Source organism: Chrysochloris asiatica, unplaced genomic scaffold (genome assembly GCF_000296735.1).
Source record: "Chrysochloris asiatica unplaced genomic scaffold, ChrAsi1.0 scaffold00201, whole genome shotgun sequence".
Taxonomy (NCBI): Eukaryota; Metazoa; Chordata; class Mammalia; order Afrosoricida; family Chrysochloridae; genus Chrysochloris; species Chrysochloris asiatica.
The window spans coordinates 2,596,051-2,612,865 of NW_006408719.1; the positions used below are offsets into that span (position 1 = coordinate 2,596,051).

Below are 16,815 nucleotides of genomic sequence, written 5' to 3' on the forward strand. Positions count from 1 at the left end.
CCCACTGCTGCTTCTTGGAAAACTTATACAGGGTTGCTATGCATAGGAACCAACTCAATGGCACTTAACAATAATAAAAAACTAAAGTGATAAAGTATCAAATGTGATACAAATTATGATATATTCAGAGAAAGTGAAGTTACAAAAAAAGCCAAAATATAAATTGAGGGAAAAATCACCCAGATATAAAAGTAAAAATACTATCTTCCAAACTTTTAATTTTCACACTTATTAAAATACTTTACATGCAAACACAAAATTACCTGTTTGATTTGCAGTAAATGATAACTATGCTCATCTAACCCATCCTGATGACTAACTCTTTACATCTTAGTAACTGAAATAAACATTTCAGCAAAATGCTGTTCACTAGTATTTTCACAGTATTTCACTACATATAAAATATGCTTTAAAATGTGTTCCTCCATATTATTCTAATTATCTAAACCTACAAAATCTTGACATTTCGGGAATAAACGTAGCACTTTTATTTTTCAAAATAAATTATAAATAAAGCTCCAGATAGTTAAAAATCATACAAATGGCAATTCTTCTACATTTCAAGAGGTCAGCTCTTCATAGAAAAATGTCAACAAAAAATTCCACACAAATATGGTACACAGTTGGATATATTCATCAATTTTAGTAACTATGTTAAGATTAGGGTAGGCCAAAGTGTTAATCCCAGACTACACAGGCACATTTTTTTCTAAATGTCAAGATGAATAACAAATAATGTATTTTAACAAAAATCAAATGTAGTTTCAAATATAGAAAGTTTTTGAATCTATAATATGGTTAAAAGTGGCAGCTGAGCTATAACCAGAAGTAGTTTTGGTTTAGTGAAGGAAAAAAAAAAAAGAGAGAGAGAGAGAACCTACAACAGTAAAGTATCAGTTTGAACTACTGTTCACTAACAGAAGTTGGTGCCATTAGCAATTCACAATACTTTATTAAAACCTGAACATCACTTCTACTGCAAATGAAAATCGTATCAAGATGATAAGCCAAAAATAATCCCTACCACAAAAAAAGTTACGTGTGCTCCTTCCTTTGCACTTAAGGATTTTCAGACGCATGAAATGACTGAAAGTGTGAGAAAAACATATCAGTTTAAGAATATTCTAGATTATTAGATATTTATATTTAGAAGTTTGTTTTTAATCCAAGTGCAACAAATCTGCGGCTACAAAAACAGAGATCAATATTATCCCTTTTACCTCAAAACTCTAAGAATATAGCAAATTAGAAAATCTGCAATCTTTCAAAATTGAGGAGCAAAATAGATCTTGAAACTCAATTTCACTTATAGAATCATGTGCTCTCCACTGCTGTAAACACGACTGTAAAGGTTTTAAAGACTTTTAATCTACAAAATAATTATTCTAAATATCAGTGTGCAGTAAAATGAGGTTCATTTCTGAAAGACTGTAACAGAAGAACTCTTTGAAATGGTATGAGAACCTATTAAAATCGATTCAAAATATTAGTTAGCCAAAATATTCTAACTCAAACTACGTGTGCTTTGTTAAATTTTAAGATTCAAATGAAAAGCAGTAACTCATAGCTGTTAAACTGTAAGTGGTAGCAGAGATACATAAGCAGTAACCCAAGTTGCTTATACAAATATGTTCTAAGTAAAGCCTAAGGTAGAACATACTATACTCATGAAACTTTGTTAATTACAACTATAAATTTGAATGCCAATACAGTTATTAACAACTTTCAGCTTATAACTTACAAGTATTCATTCCTACCTAACTCATTCTATTTCTCCTTAATCAGTAATGAAAAACAACAATCTATTTTCCAGTAGTTTTAGCTAATAGAGGTAGCTGAGCTACTATTCAAAAATGTTAATTTTTTGTGGATGAGGACTTAAAAAAAAATGTTTAAGTTAGTCTTCAAGCTACATAATTTTTATGAATGCAATAAAATATAAGCAGTAAAAGAAAATAGATGCAAGAAACATTTGCATTTGGCACCTTGTCTAGATTGATACCTCAAGTACTCTTTTTTAATAAAGTTAATGCACACATCAGGACACACCACAAAGATTTGCTACATATTTACAAGGCACCAACCCTTTTTCACCTTTTACATGAATTAAGCAAATCAATGAAAAGCACATCAAGATACCCCCATCCAACCCCCCTCCCCCAAAAAAAACAAAAACAAAAACTGTAGTATAAATATATACTTCAGTTCAGTACAATTAATGAAAGTTTGGCCTGGGAAGAGTAAAATAATCCAGATCGTTCTTATAATATAGAAACTGTAAACATTTAATAGCTGCCTTTAGGACTGGTGTATTGTGCAAAAGTTATTATTACTGGGTACAGGAATCAAAATGACAAAAACAAACTATATAAAACTCTTTTAAGAAGGTGCTATATTTCTATAATATAAAAGCAAAAGAGGGATATTACGTTGAGATAAAAATGTCATGCTACTCTTAAAGAAGGCGACTGCTTCTTTAATGTAACAAATCTGTAGTGTGTGTGTATGTGTGTGTATATGGGCAGAATTTCTTTTAATTTAAGGCCCAATAAGTAAGGCTTGTTTGAACAAATGAAGTGTAGACATCTAAAGTCTTCAAATAAATGTATACTGGCATAATGGAAAAGCACCAATGTGAAAGGAAGCAGAAGTCCCCACACAACTTGCTTTATAGATTTCCTGGTAAATTCCCTGCAGTAAAAGGCCATTGGATTTTAAAAATTACTCTAAATTTATCAACTGTTAATAATTCCATCCCATCAGATGGCTAACCCTGGCTTTTTCTGTCATTTTTCGCACTCTGCCTGACCGGGACGTACCAAGATTCAGAGGATCCTCAGTGGATACAAAATTGTCATTATCAGAATCATCATTATATAAAACAGTCCTCCTGCCTTGGTTTCTTGTTTTAATTCGAGGCAGTCTACTAAAACGACCCGAAAACATGGTATCAAATTCATCATCTGCAATTCGTGTACGTTTGGCTCTGGTAGCTCCTCTAGAAGTACCTCTTCCTCCTCTCCCTCTCCCTCTCGTGCCACCTCCACCTCTCCCTCGACGCCCCCTTCCCCTGCCTCCTCTACCTCTGCCTCCTCGACTCCATCTACCCCATCTGCCCCATCTGCCTCTTCCTCCGGTGCCTCTCGTCTTCCAGTTTCTTTTTCCATTGTTATGTTGCTTTCTGAGTTTTCTTTTAGGTCTGGTTTGTATGAATTTGCTATAGTCATGGTCTCCATCTACATAATCTTGATCTGTTCTGGAAGTTGATTCAGAGTCAGAATCAGAACCGCAGCTACTTTCAGAACTTAAACTGGATCCTAACTCTCCACTCTCTGAGGAGGATAAATGTGATTTCTCCTTTGTTTCTTTTTTCTCTTTCTCTTCTCCTCCCATGCTTTCATCTTCTTCTGATGCACTAAGTAGTTTTCTCTTGATTCCTGTCCGGGGCTCTCTGTCATCACCATTTGTAAGGGGTCCATCAAGGGGGCGATCTAAATCAAGATGAATGGTTTGTAAAAGTTAATTTTTGACACCGTAAGATGGTTCTTTAGATTCAAAAGAAAAATACGCAGTCTATGAAAAAACAAAAACAAAAAACATTTAGTGCCTAAAGATAGATAGGGGTAAGGTCATGGAAGTTGGAGTATGAACTTTTACCTACTATTATGGATTGAATTGTATACTCAAAAACATGTGTTGTAAATCCTAATCCTAAATACTTGTGGTTATAATCCCATTTGAGAATGGATTTCCTTTGTTATTTTAAGAGACCCTAACAGTACAAGTTTATTTGGAAAATACTGAAGGAGGAATGGGCTTGGACAAGGGATGGGAAACAAACAAACAAGATTTTAATTTTAGATGCCACTAGAGATTCAAGTAGAGACATAAGTAAATAAATAACACATGAGAATTAAAAAAAAAAAAAAAAAGCAGTCTAGAGCTCAGGAAAAGGTTGGAGCTGGGCATATAATCTTGCCATTATTCAGTAAAGAAATGGTATACAGGGGCCATGAAAATTAAGTGAGCTCATTGAGACAGCAAGTAAAAAGAGAAAGTGGCTGAGGAATAGGAATGAGACTTGTAATACTCTTAACACTTAAAGATAAGACAAGCAAAGACAATGGAAAAGGAATGGCCATGAATGTAGGAAGAAAACTGGAGTGGACTGAAGGACTGGAAAAACCAAAGGTTAGAGATGTGGTGATCATAGTTAGAAGATTATCCTAATAGTTCAGGCTAGAGACTAAGGTGATAGCAATATAAACTGTAGACAAGAAAATAGTTTGGGGTAGTATTTAAAGAGTTGTAGAATTCACAGAACTTTGTAACAGACAGGATATGAGGGGTAAAAACAGACAAAATTTTAAGTTGGGTGACTAACAAGATGATGGTGCCATTTATTAAGATTGTGAACATAGGAAAAAAACAAGTTTAAGATGGAAATTGATCAAGTTGTTTTAAGAAATACTAATACTTCGAGGACCCAATGAAATGATCAAGAGAGACCAAGCTGACTGAGACTAAGAAAAGGACACTAGGCTATCCACTGAAGATTACTGATCATCCTGGGCAGAAAAGCATTAGGAGAATAATGGGACAGAAGTGACACTATAAAGGATACAGGAATATATACGTAAAGGAAAATAGAGGTATTGAGTATAGGTTACTTTTTCTAAAAAGCGTAACAGGGGAAGGGCAAAATGAGAAAAGACAGGGTGATGAGTATGTAATATGCAGCAGGTTAAAAGAAGAGTGAGGATACAAACTGGGTAAAATTAAGACATCAGTTACTTTAATGAAATAAGATAAATCTTACGTAACCAAAATAAATTTTTTTTTTTAATTTTAAGATATTTGATGCTTAAGTAAAAATGGATAGGCTACTTAATCTTTCACTAAAAATTTAAACAAAAAATTCTATTATTTCTATGAAGATATTTGTAAAAGCAGACGAACTATTCTTCACTATTAAATTTCAAAGAGTTGAACATATTAGAACCTTCTTTGAACATATTCAATGTCCATACCATAGGATCCAGTATAAGAAAAAAGTTTATATATTAATGTTGTTGTTGTTGTTGTTAAGTGTCGTCGAGTCGATTCCGACCCATAGCGACCCTGTATAGGGTTTCCAAGGCTGTAAATCTTGATGGAAGTAGAAAGCCTCATCTTTCTCCCGCGAAGCGCCTGGTAGTTTTGAACTGCTGACCTTGCAGTTTACAGCCCAATTCGTAACCACTAACACATTAAAATTTACCACTATCTTAAACCATATCAGGGGGCATCATTTTTCAGAGGTATTTGAATATCATTATTATATAGTAATTATATAGTAATAATAATCTCCAAATACCTCTGAAAAACGATGCCCCCTGATATGGTTTAAGATAGCGGTACATTTTAATGTGTTAGACATTATTTTTTTAAGCAGGAAAAATTTCCCTCAAAGATAAAGTTATATGAAAGCCCAGTATATGAAATAAAAAAGTGCTGTTTTGGTTCAATGGGGAAGGCTCTTCTGAGAACTCCTGAAGTACCTCTGGGGATTCCCTAGAAATGGGCAGAGTACAATTTGAAAAATCACTGAACTAATGATACCTGAGGCCCCTGGGAAAGAGAGAATCTTAGTTACATTAACTGAAAAAACAAAAAACAAAGAAAGGCTGCAGAAGTAGGTGTTTACTTGAAGAAGGCTAAATTCTATATCGAAACTTACTGAGGCGTCCCACACAAGTGAGATCTATTTAAAAATGACTTGGATTTTTTTTCCATTTAGTGTTAATCTGGTTTAATAAAAAATCCTAAATGTGTCTAACGGTCAGTTTCTTACGTGCTTTGAGAAAGAATTCTTCATTTAATTTTCCTCTTTATTCATTTAACCTTTTATTTTAGGAGTATAATATGTTTGAAAATGTTTTTATTAGGAATCTGCTAATGGCCTGTTCCTAGGTATGGATATGAAACATAATCATACTCAAATTTGATAATATTAAAATCCTCATAAACTATAAAGACATGCCAAATTCTTCTTACCTCAAGTATATCAGTTTTTAAAGGACTTATCTACAATCATAAGTAGACAAAGAATAAGTGCCCTCCATATTTATTTCCTACCTTGTTTAACTGGCAAAACTCTATTCCTGAATGATTTGGCTTTACCCGGATCATGGTTATTTGCACTTCGACTAAATCCACTGAAACCTGATGAAGAAAATGGCCCATCCAGTTCATCATCATGTAGATATAGTGAAAGCCCTTCAGCAGTATCTGAAACTTAACATTTTAAAAGATTGTAATGTTAAATGTCATGTTTTCAGAAAGTTAAACAGGATGTTTTTAAAACTCTGTCTTACTGAGTTATTTTACTTTAACATAGACATTAACAATCAAGTTATTCTAAGAAAGAAATATCAATACTACAAGAACAAGTAATTTAACACTAAACTTTTGGGTACAGAATGTCAGAAACTTGATCAAGGAACCCACCTTCATACATAAAGAATTCTCAAATCTTTTGTTGACAAATATAGCCAGTAGGTAGGTAATATAGATGTTAAAAATCATATAGTCATATAGTTTTAAAACTAGTAGGAGACTTTAAACTTCATCTAGTTTAACACTTTCATTTATTAAATGAAGAAACTAAAAGTCCTAGGGCTTAAAGTCTTATGCAGGATCACACAGCAAATGGAATTGGGACTAAAACACAAGTTTTCTTAATTCAATTCTACTGCTCTTTGTACTTTAAACTACACTGCGTCTTATTACCAGTATTAAACTGAGATACACAATATATATATATAAAGACATATTTACCAGGAGATGAAAAAGGAGAGCCAGTCCTGGCATAAGACACTGAGGTATTCTGGTCAGTTTTGGGTTGCAACTTCACTAGTTTTTGTTTCCCTTTTGGACTACAAGTAAAAATATATAACAGTAAGTCTTTTTCTCTATGTTGGCAACATATTATGATAGACAGATGCAAAATGCTTAAGATAACTAAAGAAGAAATGCTATAAATTCAAGTGAAAAACTTCAAATTAGTAATTAAACTAAATTTCAATCATAAAAAGAGAAATTTTCAGTAGAGTAAAATTCACATAAACAATGTCTTGTTTATCTAATTCTATCTTTACACAGGCACAAGAGTTCTAAAAAAAAGTTTTGTTAACAAAAAGGGGGGCGTAGTTAATCTTACAGTACCGAAACAGAGGACCCTAGAACCATCAAGGGAGAAGAGCAGAAGCGGAATGTGGGACCCTATCCAGAGAAGCAGTGACACCAGAGATGGAGGCAGAGATGAGGACATGGAGACAGCAGCTGAGGACTCTAGACTCATGGAAAGAGAAAGGTTGTGTGCTGGCAGCCAGGAGGCAGGCTTGCAGAATGCGCCCTTTGGTTGTTTAAATGATTACATATTCCTGAGTGTTTTTGTGTATATCCTCCAATCTCCCCCCTTCCCCCGCCAAAAAAAAAAAAGCAGAGGGAACTACTGTTGAATGATGATGCACGGAGGAGACTGTAATCATTGCAATGAAACAATGGTGTAAAACTGATGTTCTCCCATGTAAACTATCACTCAATTTACAATATAAACTTAAACTAAGGGAACAGAACTAAAAACTGTTAACTGATGGTACATAGAGGGGACTGCAATCATTGAAATGAAATATTATGGTTTGTTGAATGTAAAACTGATGATCTGGTCTGTAAACCTTCACTCAAGTAACAATAAAATATTAAAAAGAAAAAAAAATCTTAAAAAAAAAAATCACATGGGATTCTCTTGAATTATCCATAAACTTTGAGAAATGAGGTAATATATGCACAAGTGTTTTATAAACATAAAATGGTATATCAATGTAGTATACCTAGGAGCTCTGCTACTAGATAATGAACTGCTGCTGCTTCTTAGACGCTTTCGGTACCGTGGCCTCCTCCTCTTCTGACTCTGGATTGCTGACTTATATTCAGAGATAATAATTTTAATATGACTTTCAAACAAGGCAGATAATCGCAGCGTCATGCTATAAATCTGAAAAGGAGGAAATTATAGTCTTGTTTTACCAACTAGTTAATTTGTCTACAACACAAAAGGTATCAATATGCCTGGAACAATATCAATATTCTACATAAAATGTATGTACTACATTATATACATAAAAAAATTCATCCTATAGAATTAAAATAAGATACCATTTTCACCTAAAAAAATATAAATGTTTAAAAAAGATAATCAACATTGTTTAGAGAACCCAAGCCCACTGTCATGGAGTCGATTACAACTCATGGCAACCTAAAAGATGGAAAAGAACTGCTCTGTAGGGATTCCAAGATGGTAGAGTTTTACAGGAGCAGATAACCTCATTTTTTTCCTGTGGAGTACCTGGTGGGCTTGAATCACTGACCTTGTAGCTAGCAGCCCAATGCTTAACCCATTATGTCACCAGGGTTCCTAATTACTGGAAAAGGGGAATGAAAAAAGACTCTCATATACTGCCAAATAGGAACTTGAACTGGAACAAATTTTAAAAGGACAATTTGATATATAAGAGTAAAACTCTGTTTAGGGTTTCTGAGGAGCAGCTGGTGAGGCTGAATTGGAGATCTTGCAGTTCAAACCAACTTTGCGGTACAGCACATTAACCCACAGCGCCACACCAGGACTCTTTAGATATGAGCACTACTAATGGCACTGTAAGATAAGCACTGGACTGCTAATTGCAAGGTCAACAGTTCACACCCACCAGCTGCTCCCTGGAACTCTATAAAGGGTTGCACTGAGTTGGAACCAACTCAGAAGCACTGAATAGCAATAATAAATGAAAAAATGCAGGTAGATGCTCCTGGATAGGAAGACTTAACATTGTGAAAATGTCAATACTGCCCAAAGCAATTTACATATATAATGCAATCCCTATCCAGATTCCAACGACATTCTTCAAAGACATGGAAAAAACAATTACAAACTTTATATGGAAAGGAAAGAGACCCAGGATAAGCAAAGCACTGCTTAAGAAGAAAAATAGGGTTGGAGGCCTCTCACTTCCTGACCTCAAAATTTACTACACGGCTACAGTGGTCAAAACAGCTTGGTACTGGTACAATGTAAGATATATAGATCAATGGAACAGAATCGAGAATCCAGAAATTAACGCATCTACATACAGTCAACTGATTTTTGACAAAACACCTAAATGGGGATGTGATAGTCTTCAACGGATGGTGCTGGCAGAACTAGAAAACGATATGCAAAAGACTGAAACAAGACCTTCACCACACATCTTATACAAAACCCAACTCAACATGGATTAAAGACCTAAATGTGAATCCCAGAATTATGAACGCCATCAATGAAAAAATAAGGAAAAATGTGAGGGCACTAATTCTGGGAATACACAGACTACAAAACATTTTGAAACCCACACAAACAAAAGTACACAAAATAGATGAGTGGGATATAGGAAAATTAAAAATTTATGTGCATCAAAAGACTTCACCAGAAGAGTAAAAAGGGAACTCACAGAATGGGAAAAAATATTTTGCAATGACACATCAGACAAGGGACTCATTTCTAAAATACATAGGAAACTACAACATCTCTACAAGAGAAAGACAAATAACCCAATTAAAAAGTGGGCACAGGACATGAACAGTCACTTCACCAAGGAAGTGATCCAGGCAGCCAACAAACATATGAAGAAATGTTTACAATCACTAGCCATTAGAGAGATACAAATCAAAACAACAATGAGATATCATTTCACACTAACAATAACAGCAAAGATAAAAAATGTAGGGGTCAATAAATGATTGCGGGGATGTGGCGAGACTGGGACACTCCTGCATTGCTGGTGGGACTGCAAAATGGTCCAACCTCTCTGGAAAGCAATATGGTGCTTCCTCAGAAGGTTGGAAATAGAAATACCGTATGATCCAGCAAGTCCTCTACTTGGTATTTACCCACAAGAAATACGAGCCACAACATGAGTAGATATATGCACACCAATGTTTATAGCAGCACGATTTACAATAGCAAAAAGATGGAGACAGTCAAAGTGCCCATCAACTGAAGAATAGATAAACAAACTGTGGTACATACACTCAATGGAATATTATGCTACCTTGAAGAATAACAAGGAAGCTGTATACCACTGGTTAACATGGATGAAACTTGAGGGCATTATGTTGATTGAAATTAGTCAGTCACAAAAAGGGAAATACTGCATAGGACCACTACTGTAAAAGACTAGGAAAAAGAACCCATACTAAAAGGGGGTGGGGGATATTCTTTGTTGATTGCTGGGATGTTGGAGGTGGGGTGAGGAGACGGAGGGGAAGTTGGGAGCACAGGGCAGGGAATAGACACAGGATAGTTTGGGTGCTGGGGAGGAGGGTAATATACAAGAAGGGATAGGGGAACAGAAGAACAAAGCAGATGGGAGAACAATTAGGCAGGTTTGAATGGGCTAAGTGGAACAGAGGTAAATAATGATGTATGCACAACCTTGGAACAACGGGGTTCTGGGATACAGAGATTGAGTCATGGTTGGAATGGGGAAAAGAGGAGAATAATGTTAAGATGCTTGGCTGTCTTTTGCATTTTGGTTTTCCTTGCATTATATTATAAAATAGACACTGGAGTGGGAGAGAAAGGAATAACCAGAAACATCACCATAGAAACCCTGTAAGTCCGTCTTCTGCCTATAACTGATTGGAACACCTAAAATGGGGCTACAACGTGCCCAGTGAAGGAGGTGTCCTGTGGAGCCTCTGCAATACATGAGACTATAGTTGGAAGCCTGAACCACATTCAGATCTTCACAGATGGGAAATTTCCACTTGAAAGGATTAGCGGACCAGCCTGGAGCGGCTAGAGTAACAGAAGATATTTCTTGAAAGAAAGACCTACAGGAAAAATACAAAACAATAGAGGCAGACTGACTGTTACTACAAGAACAAGCATGTTGCTTACCCAGGAAACATCAAGGCAAGTGGTCGGGTCCCCTCAGTGCAAACCCCCTTCCAAGACTTAAGACTCAATGGGAATACACGCTCTGATTGGTGACTACGCTCGTCACCAATAAGGGGAAATGAAGGAAAAACAGCAATGAAGCAGCAATCTAAGCCCTACAATGTTCAATAGACTTCTGTGAACCTGGGTGAAGACCTGGTTGGCCAGCAGTGTGGCAAGACCTGGGGACTCTTGGGCCCAGAGTCAGTGACATAACCACAGAGGACTAGAGTGGAGAGTGAAGCATCCAGCGGATAAGAAGAGAGGGGAATTGTACAAGAACACCCACACTTGCAGATAATACCCACTTGACCTGACTTCAATGACTAGATGATCAGAGCTCAACCAGAAGAAGAAAGAAGAGGGAAAAAAAGCATAATGTGATACAATTTGATGAACTTGACCTACACCTATAGATGTAGTAGCTCAAAAAAGGGAACAAATCCTTACAGCAAGGATCATTCCCACCCCCTCCATACACAGAGTAGACAGGGATGGGCAACTTGGACATTGGCTACCCAAAATTCGGGGGGGACTACAAAGGCAAGAAGTGACTGGCTTACAAGCTTTCAAGAAGGAAGCTAGATTCAGAGGGCATGGAGGAAGGTAGAATCTCTACTAAATAATACAATCTGTCTAGGCAGGGCTGATGAAATGAAATCTGGATGGATCTCCTGTGATACAATAGTGAATAATTGTTATCTGGACTGCTTGTGAGGGTTGGAATTGTAAAGGTAGACGTTTTTTAGAAAGGAAGGGAGTGATTAACTTTTCAGCCTAAGAGCGGAGGTCCCTGGGACCATCAAGGGAGAAGAGCAGAGAGCGGGACCCTACCCAGAGAAGCAGTGATGCCTGAGATGGAGGCAGAGAAGATGATGTGGAGAGATTGAGCTGTTGGGGACTTTAGACAGAGAGAGGGAGAGGTGCTGTGTGCTGATGCCCGGGGGGCATCCTTGTAGTGTATACCCTTTGGATGGTTGATGATGCATGGAAGGGATTGTAACTATAGCAATGAAATGATATACTATAGGATGAATGTAAAACTAATGTTCTCCCATGTAAGCTATCACATAATTCACAATAAAACATTAAAAAAAATGCAGGTAGGAAACACAGACAAGGTGTTTAAATTTAGAATGACCGTGTTAAATGTACCTTCATGAATATCTAATAAACAATTAAACCTTCAGAGAAGACACTGAGAAACAATTGTAGTATGAGGGAGCATCAAAAAGTTCATGAAAAAATAAAATGTACTTTGATAATACAAAAATAAGTCAAAAAGTATTGATACAAAAAAAATCACAGAATTTTTTATTCAATAAAAATACCAAAATCTGAAGACGCTACTGTACTTGATATATATTCTAACTAGGTATATACACTTCTGAAGACAGTGCTTCTATTGCTCTAATACTTCCCTGAAGAGTTCTACACTTAGATTTATACCATGTCAACACGGCAGTTTTGTCCTCTTCAAAGGATTCAACATGTGCTCCTTTTCAATGTTCTCTGAGTTTGGGGAAGACAAAGAAACTTGACAGGGCAAGATCAGGGCTGTATGGAGGATGGGGTAAGGTTTCCCAATGAACTCCCCATAGGATAGTCCTTGTTACATTTAAAGAATGAGTAGGGTCATTGTTGCCATGGAAAAAATTCCTCACCACAACTTTTGCATTTTTTCCCCCTCAATGCAGCTTTAAATTTTCTTAAAACTTCTTTATAAGACCTCCTTATCATTATTTGTCCTTGGAGAAAATCTATCAAGATTACCCCTTTGGAATCCCAACAAACAGTCTCCATAACCAGCTGAAATTACTTCTATGCCTTGAATTTAACTGACCCAATAGATCCTCCCCAGAAGCCACTGTTTCTATTGGACCTATTTTGAAGGCACCCTATAGAGACTAAAACAAGTGTTTTACTGAAAGAACTTGTGAGCAGCAGTCCACTAATCAGACGTTTGTTTAAATATGTGCTGTTTGAAATAAACCCATGCACGCATAAATTGGGGGCAAAAAAGAAAATGTAATTTTTCCATGACCTTTTTGAATTCCTCTTGTATATGCTTGTTTAGCAGTCTTAAAACAAGTGAAAGTAAACTGTTTAACATATACATAAAACTAATTGCTTAGACAATTAACCTATCTAAGATTGTTTCTCATACCCTTGACTTTTTATTAGAGGTATAAGCTTTGGAGTTGCTGAATATTTGGCGAACATCCTTATAAAATTCCAGAGGACTAGTATAGTTTCCTGCTTCCAAAGTTTCCTTCACAGTGCTGAAGTCCATAGGATTGTCTATAACATCTTGGTAATCCTACAATGAAAAATGTGTTATTCAAAACCATGCTTGGTAACAATACTGAATAGTACAATGGGGTGAGAATTGCATCACCTATTGAAGTAATCCATCATGAAATAATCGTTTTGTTTTTTATTCCACCAACAACCCCTATGAACTTAAGCTTTTGGCAGATCAGGAAAACAGTAGGGGGTTTGGGAGACAGCCTTAGCCCTCAACCCGCAGTCAATAAACATAAATTTGCTCTACAGGGACAGATAGAAAATCCACCGTCACTGACTCCATCCCCACAGAGTTCATAATATGAAATTCCAGTTTTGCTTAAAGGCAGAGGCAGGTTCCTAGCCCCTGGAAAACAGTTAAATGGAGGTAGAAGATGGGATTAGTTACATATTGTTAAATAGCTCCATGCCAAAAATATAACTATATTATTTGTAAGATATTCTTTTAAGATATCCTCAGCTTTGAGGGTATTCTACCTAAGGTGTTACTGTTGTTGTTAAGTGTCGTCAAGTCGGATCGGACTCATAGTAACCCTGAATAGGGTTTCCGGGACTGGTTGGCGGGTTTGAAATGTCAACCTAGTGATTAGTTGTTGTTGTTGTTGTTAAGTGCCATCGAGTCGGGTCCGACCCATAGCGACCCTGTACAGGGTTTCCGAGGGTGTAAATCTTTATGGGAGTAGAAAGCCTCATCTTTCTCCCGCGGAGCAGCTGGTAGTTTCGAACCGCTGACCGTAAGGTTCGCAGCCCGATTCGTAACCACTACGCTACCAGAGCTGTGTTTATCCTACAGCGCCACGCCAGGACTCAGTTAAGGGTAAAAGGCAAACTGGCTGTGATAATACTTCTCCCTTATTACTCTGATGTTGTTTTTTAACCAATGGAACACGTTTACTTCATATAATGTATTCAGTCATATAGATTCAGAATTAGATTAATTTTGTTTAGGGGAAGGAAGAGAGTCTATGTTAACTTAAATCTTTCAAGTCTACATCCAGCATTCCTAAGGATAACACTTAGATTAATATGTGAAAATTATACATTATACACTACAAATCTCAACAAGCAAACGTGTTTTGTGGTAAAACCATATTCAGTATTAGAGCCGTCATTCTATTTAGAATCATTAAGAAGTAAAATCACTACATTTCTCTCAAAGGAGAAAGTCAAAGAGCCATAAGAGGCAGAGAAAAGCTATCATAAAAAGAGAGAAAATATTTTTCAAAGTAAAAGAAAACAAATTGTTTTAAATGTACCTCTTTTCTTGTCTTTTGCTTAAATCATAAAAACTAAAGATATTTCAACACAGTATATTATGAAACAGTAAGATTTATATTGAGAAAAAATGTTGGAATTGGTGTAATATGATGACCCAAACTGAAAAGACCCTGTCAGCATGCTAAATGAAGTCCTAGTGGAAACAATCAGCTATAATACAGACAAAACTATACTGTGGTAATCAATGTTTTCTACTCTGCTGCAATAGCTTTATATCTACATAAACATCTAACATGGATGCTACAAAGAACATTCTTGAGAACAGGGGTCAATTTAAAAAACAAACAAACAAAAACCCACATAAAGGTAAGCAAGTTGGAAGCTAGTTTTAACAAATTATAAAAGGCTCATTTAAGTATGACTATTTTACAAAGATAAACAATGCAAAAACAACCAGAGTATGTGTTTTAAGAGCCTACTAGGTCTACCTCAGAAATAAATGGGTCTTCTTGTCGCTCAGGAACCACTGACTCTGAAGATTCTCCTTCTTGCTCTTGATGGCCCTATAAGCGTAAATAGCATATACTGTGTGTCCAGACTACTACAACAAAATATCAAGTTATATTAAAATTATGATTTAAGGTTCAAGATCTATAAATGGAACTTACATTTTGACTGTAATTTAAGGTAAAGGAATTCTACATTCATCATTCTTCTCTGCTATGAAAACATGAAAGTAATTTATTCTACCTTAACTCCCTAGAAATAAACAAACAAGCTGCATTGTACATAATTTTGTTTCTTATTTGAATGGTATTTTTTCCTGATTGAAATCTGTGCATGCAGACAAGAATACTGATGTGCACTAAACTAAGAGGATGGTCTAATGTATTTCTGAAATTCTGCTGCTGCCGTTTCTCTGAAAAAGATAGATTTGTTACTGAATCTAAAAGGTAATTCAATATATAAACAGATTTACTCCTAGAAAAGGAAACCTGTAATTTACAATTTCATGCTTTTTCCTCTTTTGTGAAAAGAACTATTGATAGCTCTGAACACTAACTAGATAAATTAAACAAGACTGACACACATCACTAAGCATCTATAGCATGTAGAACTATATATTAGAAATTAGAGAAATTTATTAAACAAATATAAAAGATAAAAGCAGGAAGGAACAGATCCAAATTTGGTTCACAACTGTATAATTTACACACTTAGTACAAGAGAGGCATTTTAGAATGACATGACTTCAAAGATAAACTAGCCAGAAAGAAAAACGAGAGATAAAGAGAGAAGAAGGCAAGCAGAAAGAAAGTGGCTCTGAACTAGATCGTAGCACATACGTTCACAGGAAATTACTAAACTGCCCATTATTTAAACAACTGTATGCTTACTGGGTAAGAAAGATGATCGGCTGGCTGTCGAAATGGCTCTGAATCTTCACGTTCATAAATGAGGCTCAATAGTTCTTCACATTGTTTTTTCCAAGCATCAGGATTACACTTTTTTAAAGATTGTCTTCTGCCTCGGCATTTGACCTATAGATTAATAATATCTAAAAACTATTTCTTAAAGTTTGCAGAAATTGATTTTCTCATGTGCTACTAATGTTAATATATCTAAGTAAATATAGAATAGTTATTTTTCTTAGTTTAGACACCATTCTCATTGATAACAAAATAAGCAAAAACTAGATAATACATTCATGGAAATGCAAGAAGTCCAATATTCTGAATATTCATTTTAAGAAATCTGAACCTCAACAAAGGTAAAGGGGTACAGATGCTTTTTCCACTACTAGATTAATAGTTATTAATGCCTTAATATTCACCGGTAGGTAAGTATACTTGGAGTTGAGCGGTGGTTCCATATGAGAAGCACTGGACTGTAAACCACAAGGCTCACGGTAGGAGCCTGTGAGCCACTTATGAGGCTTTCTGCTCCCTCCAAGATTTAAAGCCTCGGAAGCCCTATACAGGGTTACTATTAGTCAGAACCGACTTGATGACACTTAACAACAACAACAAGTATACCTAACAATGTCACCTTAATTTTCTCGAATCATTAAAAAAAAAATGTTTTTTTCCCAGTAAATCCTTGTGGACATAATAAATTCTGGCCTTTACCATTTTATACTTTTTAAGACAATTCTTTCAGTATTACAAAGGAAATTGTTTCTTAAATATTATGACTGCATTTCTAATTATAGAAGCAGAGTATGCAGAAAAGAGTTATAGGAGGCTTGAAGTTGTTATCTTTAGAAAGGCCTA

General features: G+C 35.7%; 1 protein-coding gene across 1 annotated transcript in view; it reads right to left on the reverse strand.

Annotated features, from left to right (window-relative positions):
- Positions 1–2,742: 2,742 nt before the first annotated feature.
- The window catches only part of BRWD3 (bromodomain and WD repeat domain containing 3), a 240,297-nt gene continuing 226,224 nt past the window's right edge, over positions 2,743–16,815 (reverse strand). The window contains exons 35-41 of the mRNA XM_006872503.1: positions 15,940–16,083; positions 15,031–15,105; positions 13,185–13,337; positions 7,875–8,038; positions 6,820–6,917; positions 6,118–6,276; positions 2,743–3,491 (exon numbers count right to left, since the gene is read on the reverse strand). Coding sequence (XP_006872565.1) covers positions 2,743–3,491; positions 6,118–6,276; positions 6,820–6,917; positions 7,875–8,038; positions 13,185–13,337; positions 15,031–15,105; positions 15,940–16,083 — 1,542 coding nt within the window. The remainder of the gene's footprint in view (positions 3,492–6,117; positions 6,277–6,819; positions 6,918–7,874; positions 8,039–13,184; positions 13,338–15,030; positions 15,106–15,939; positions 16,084–16,815) is intronic.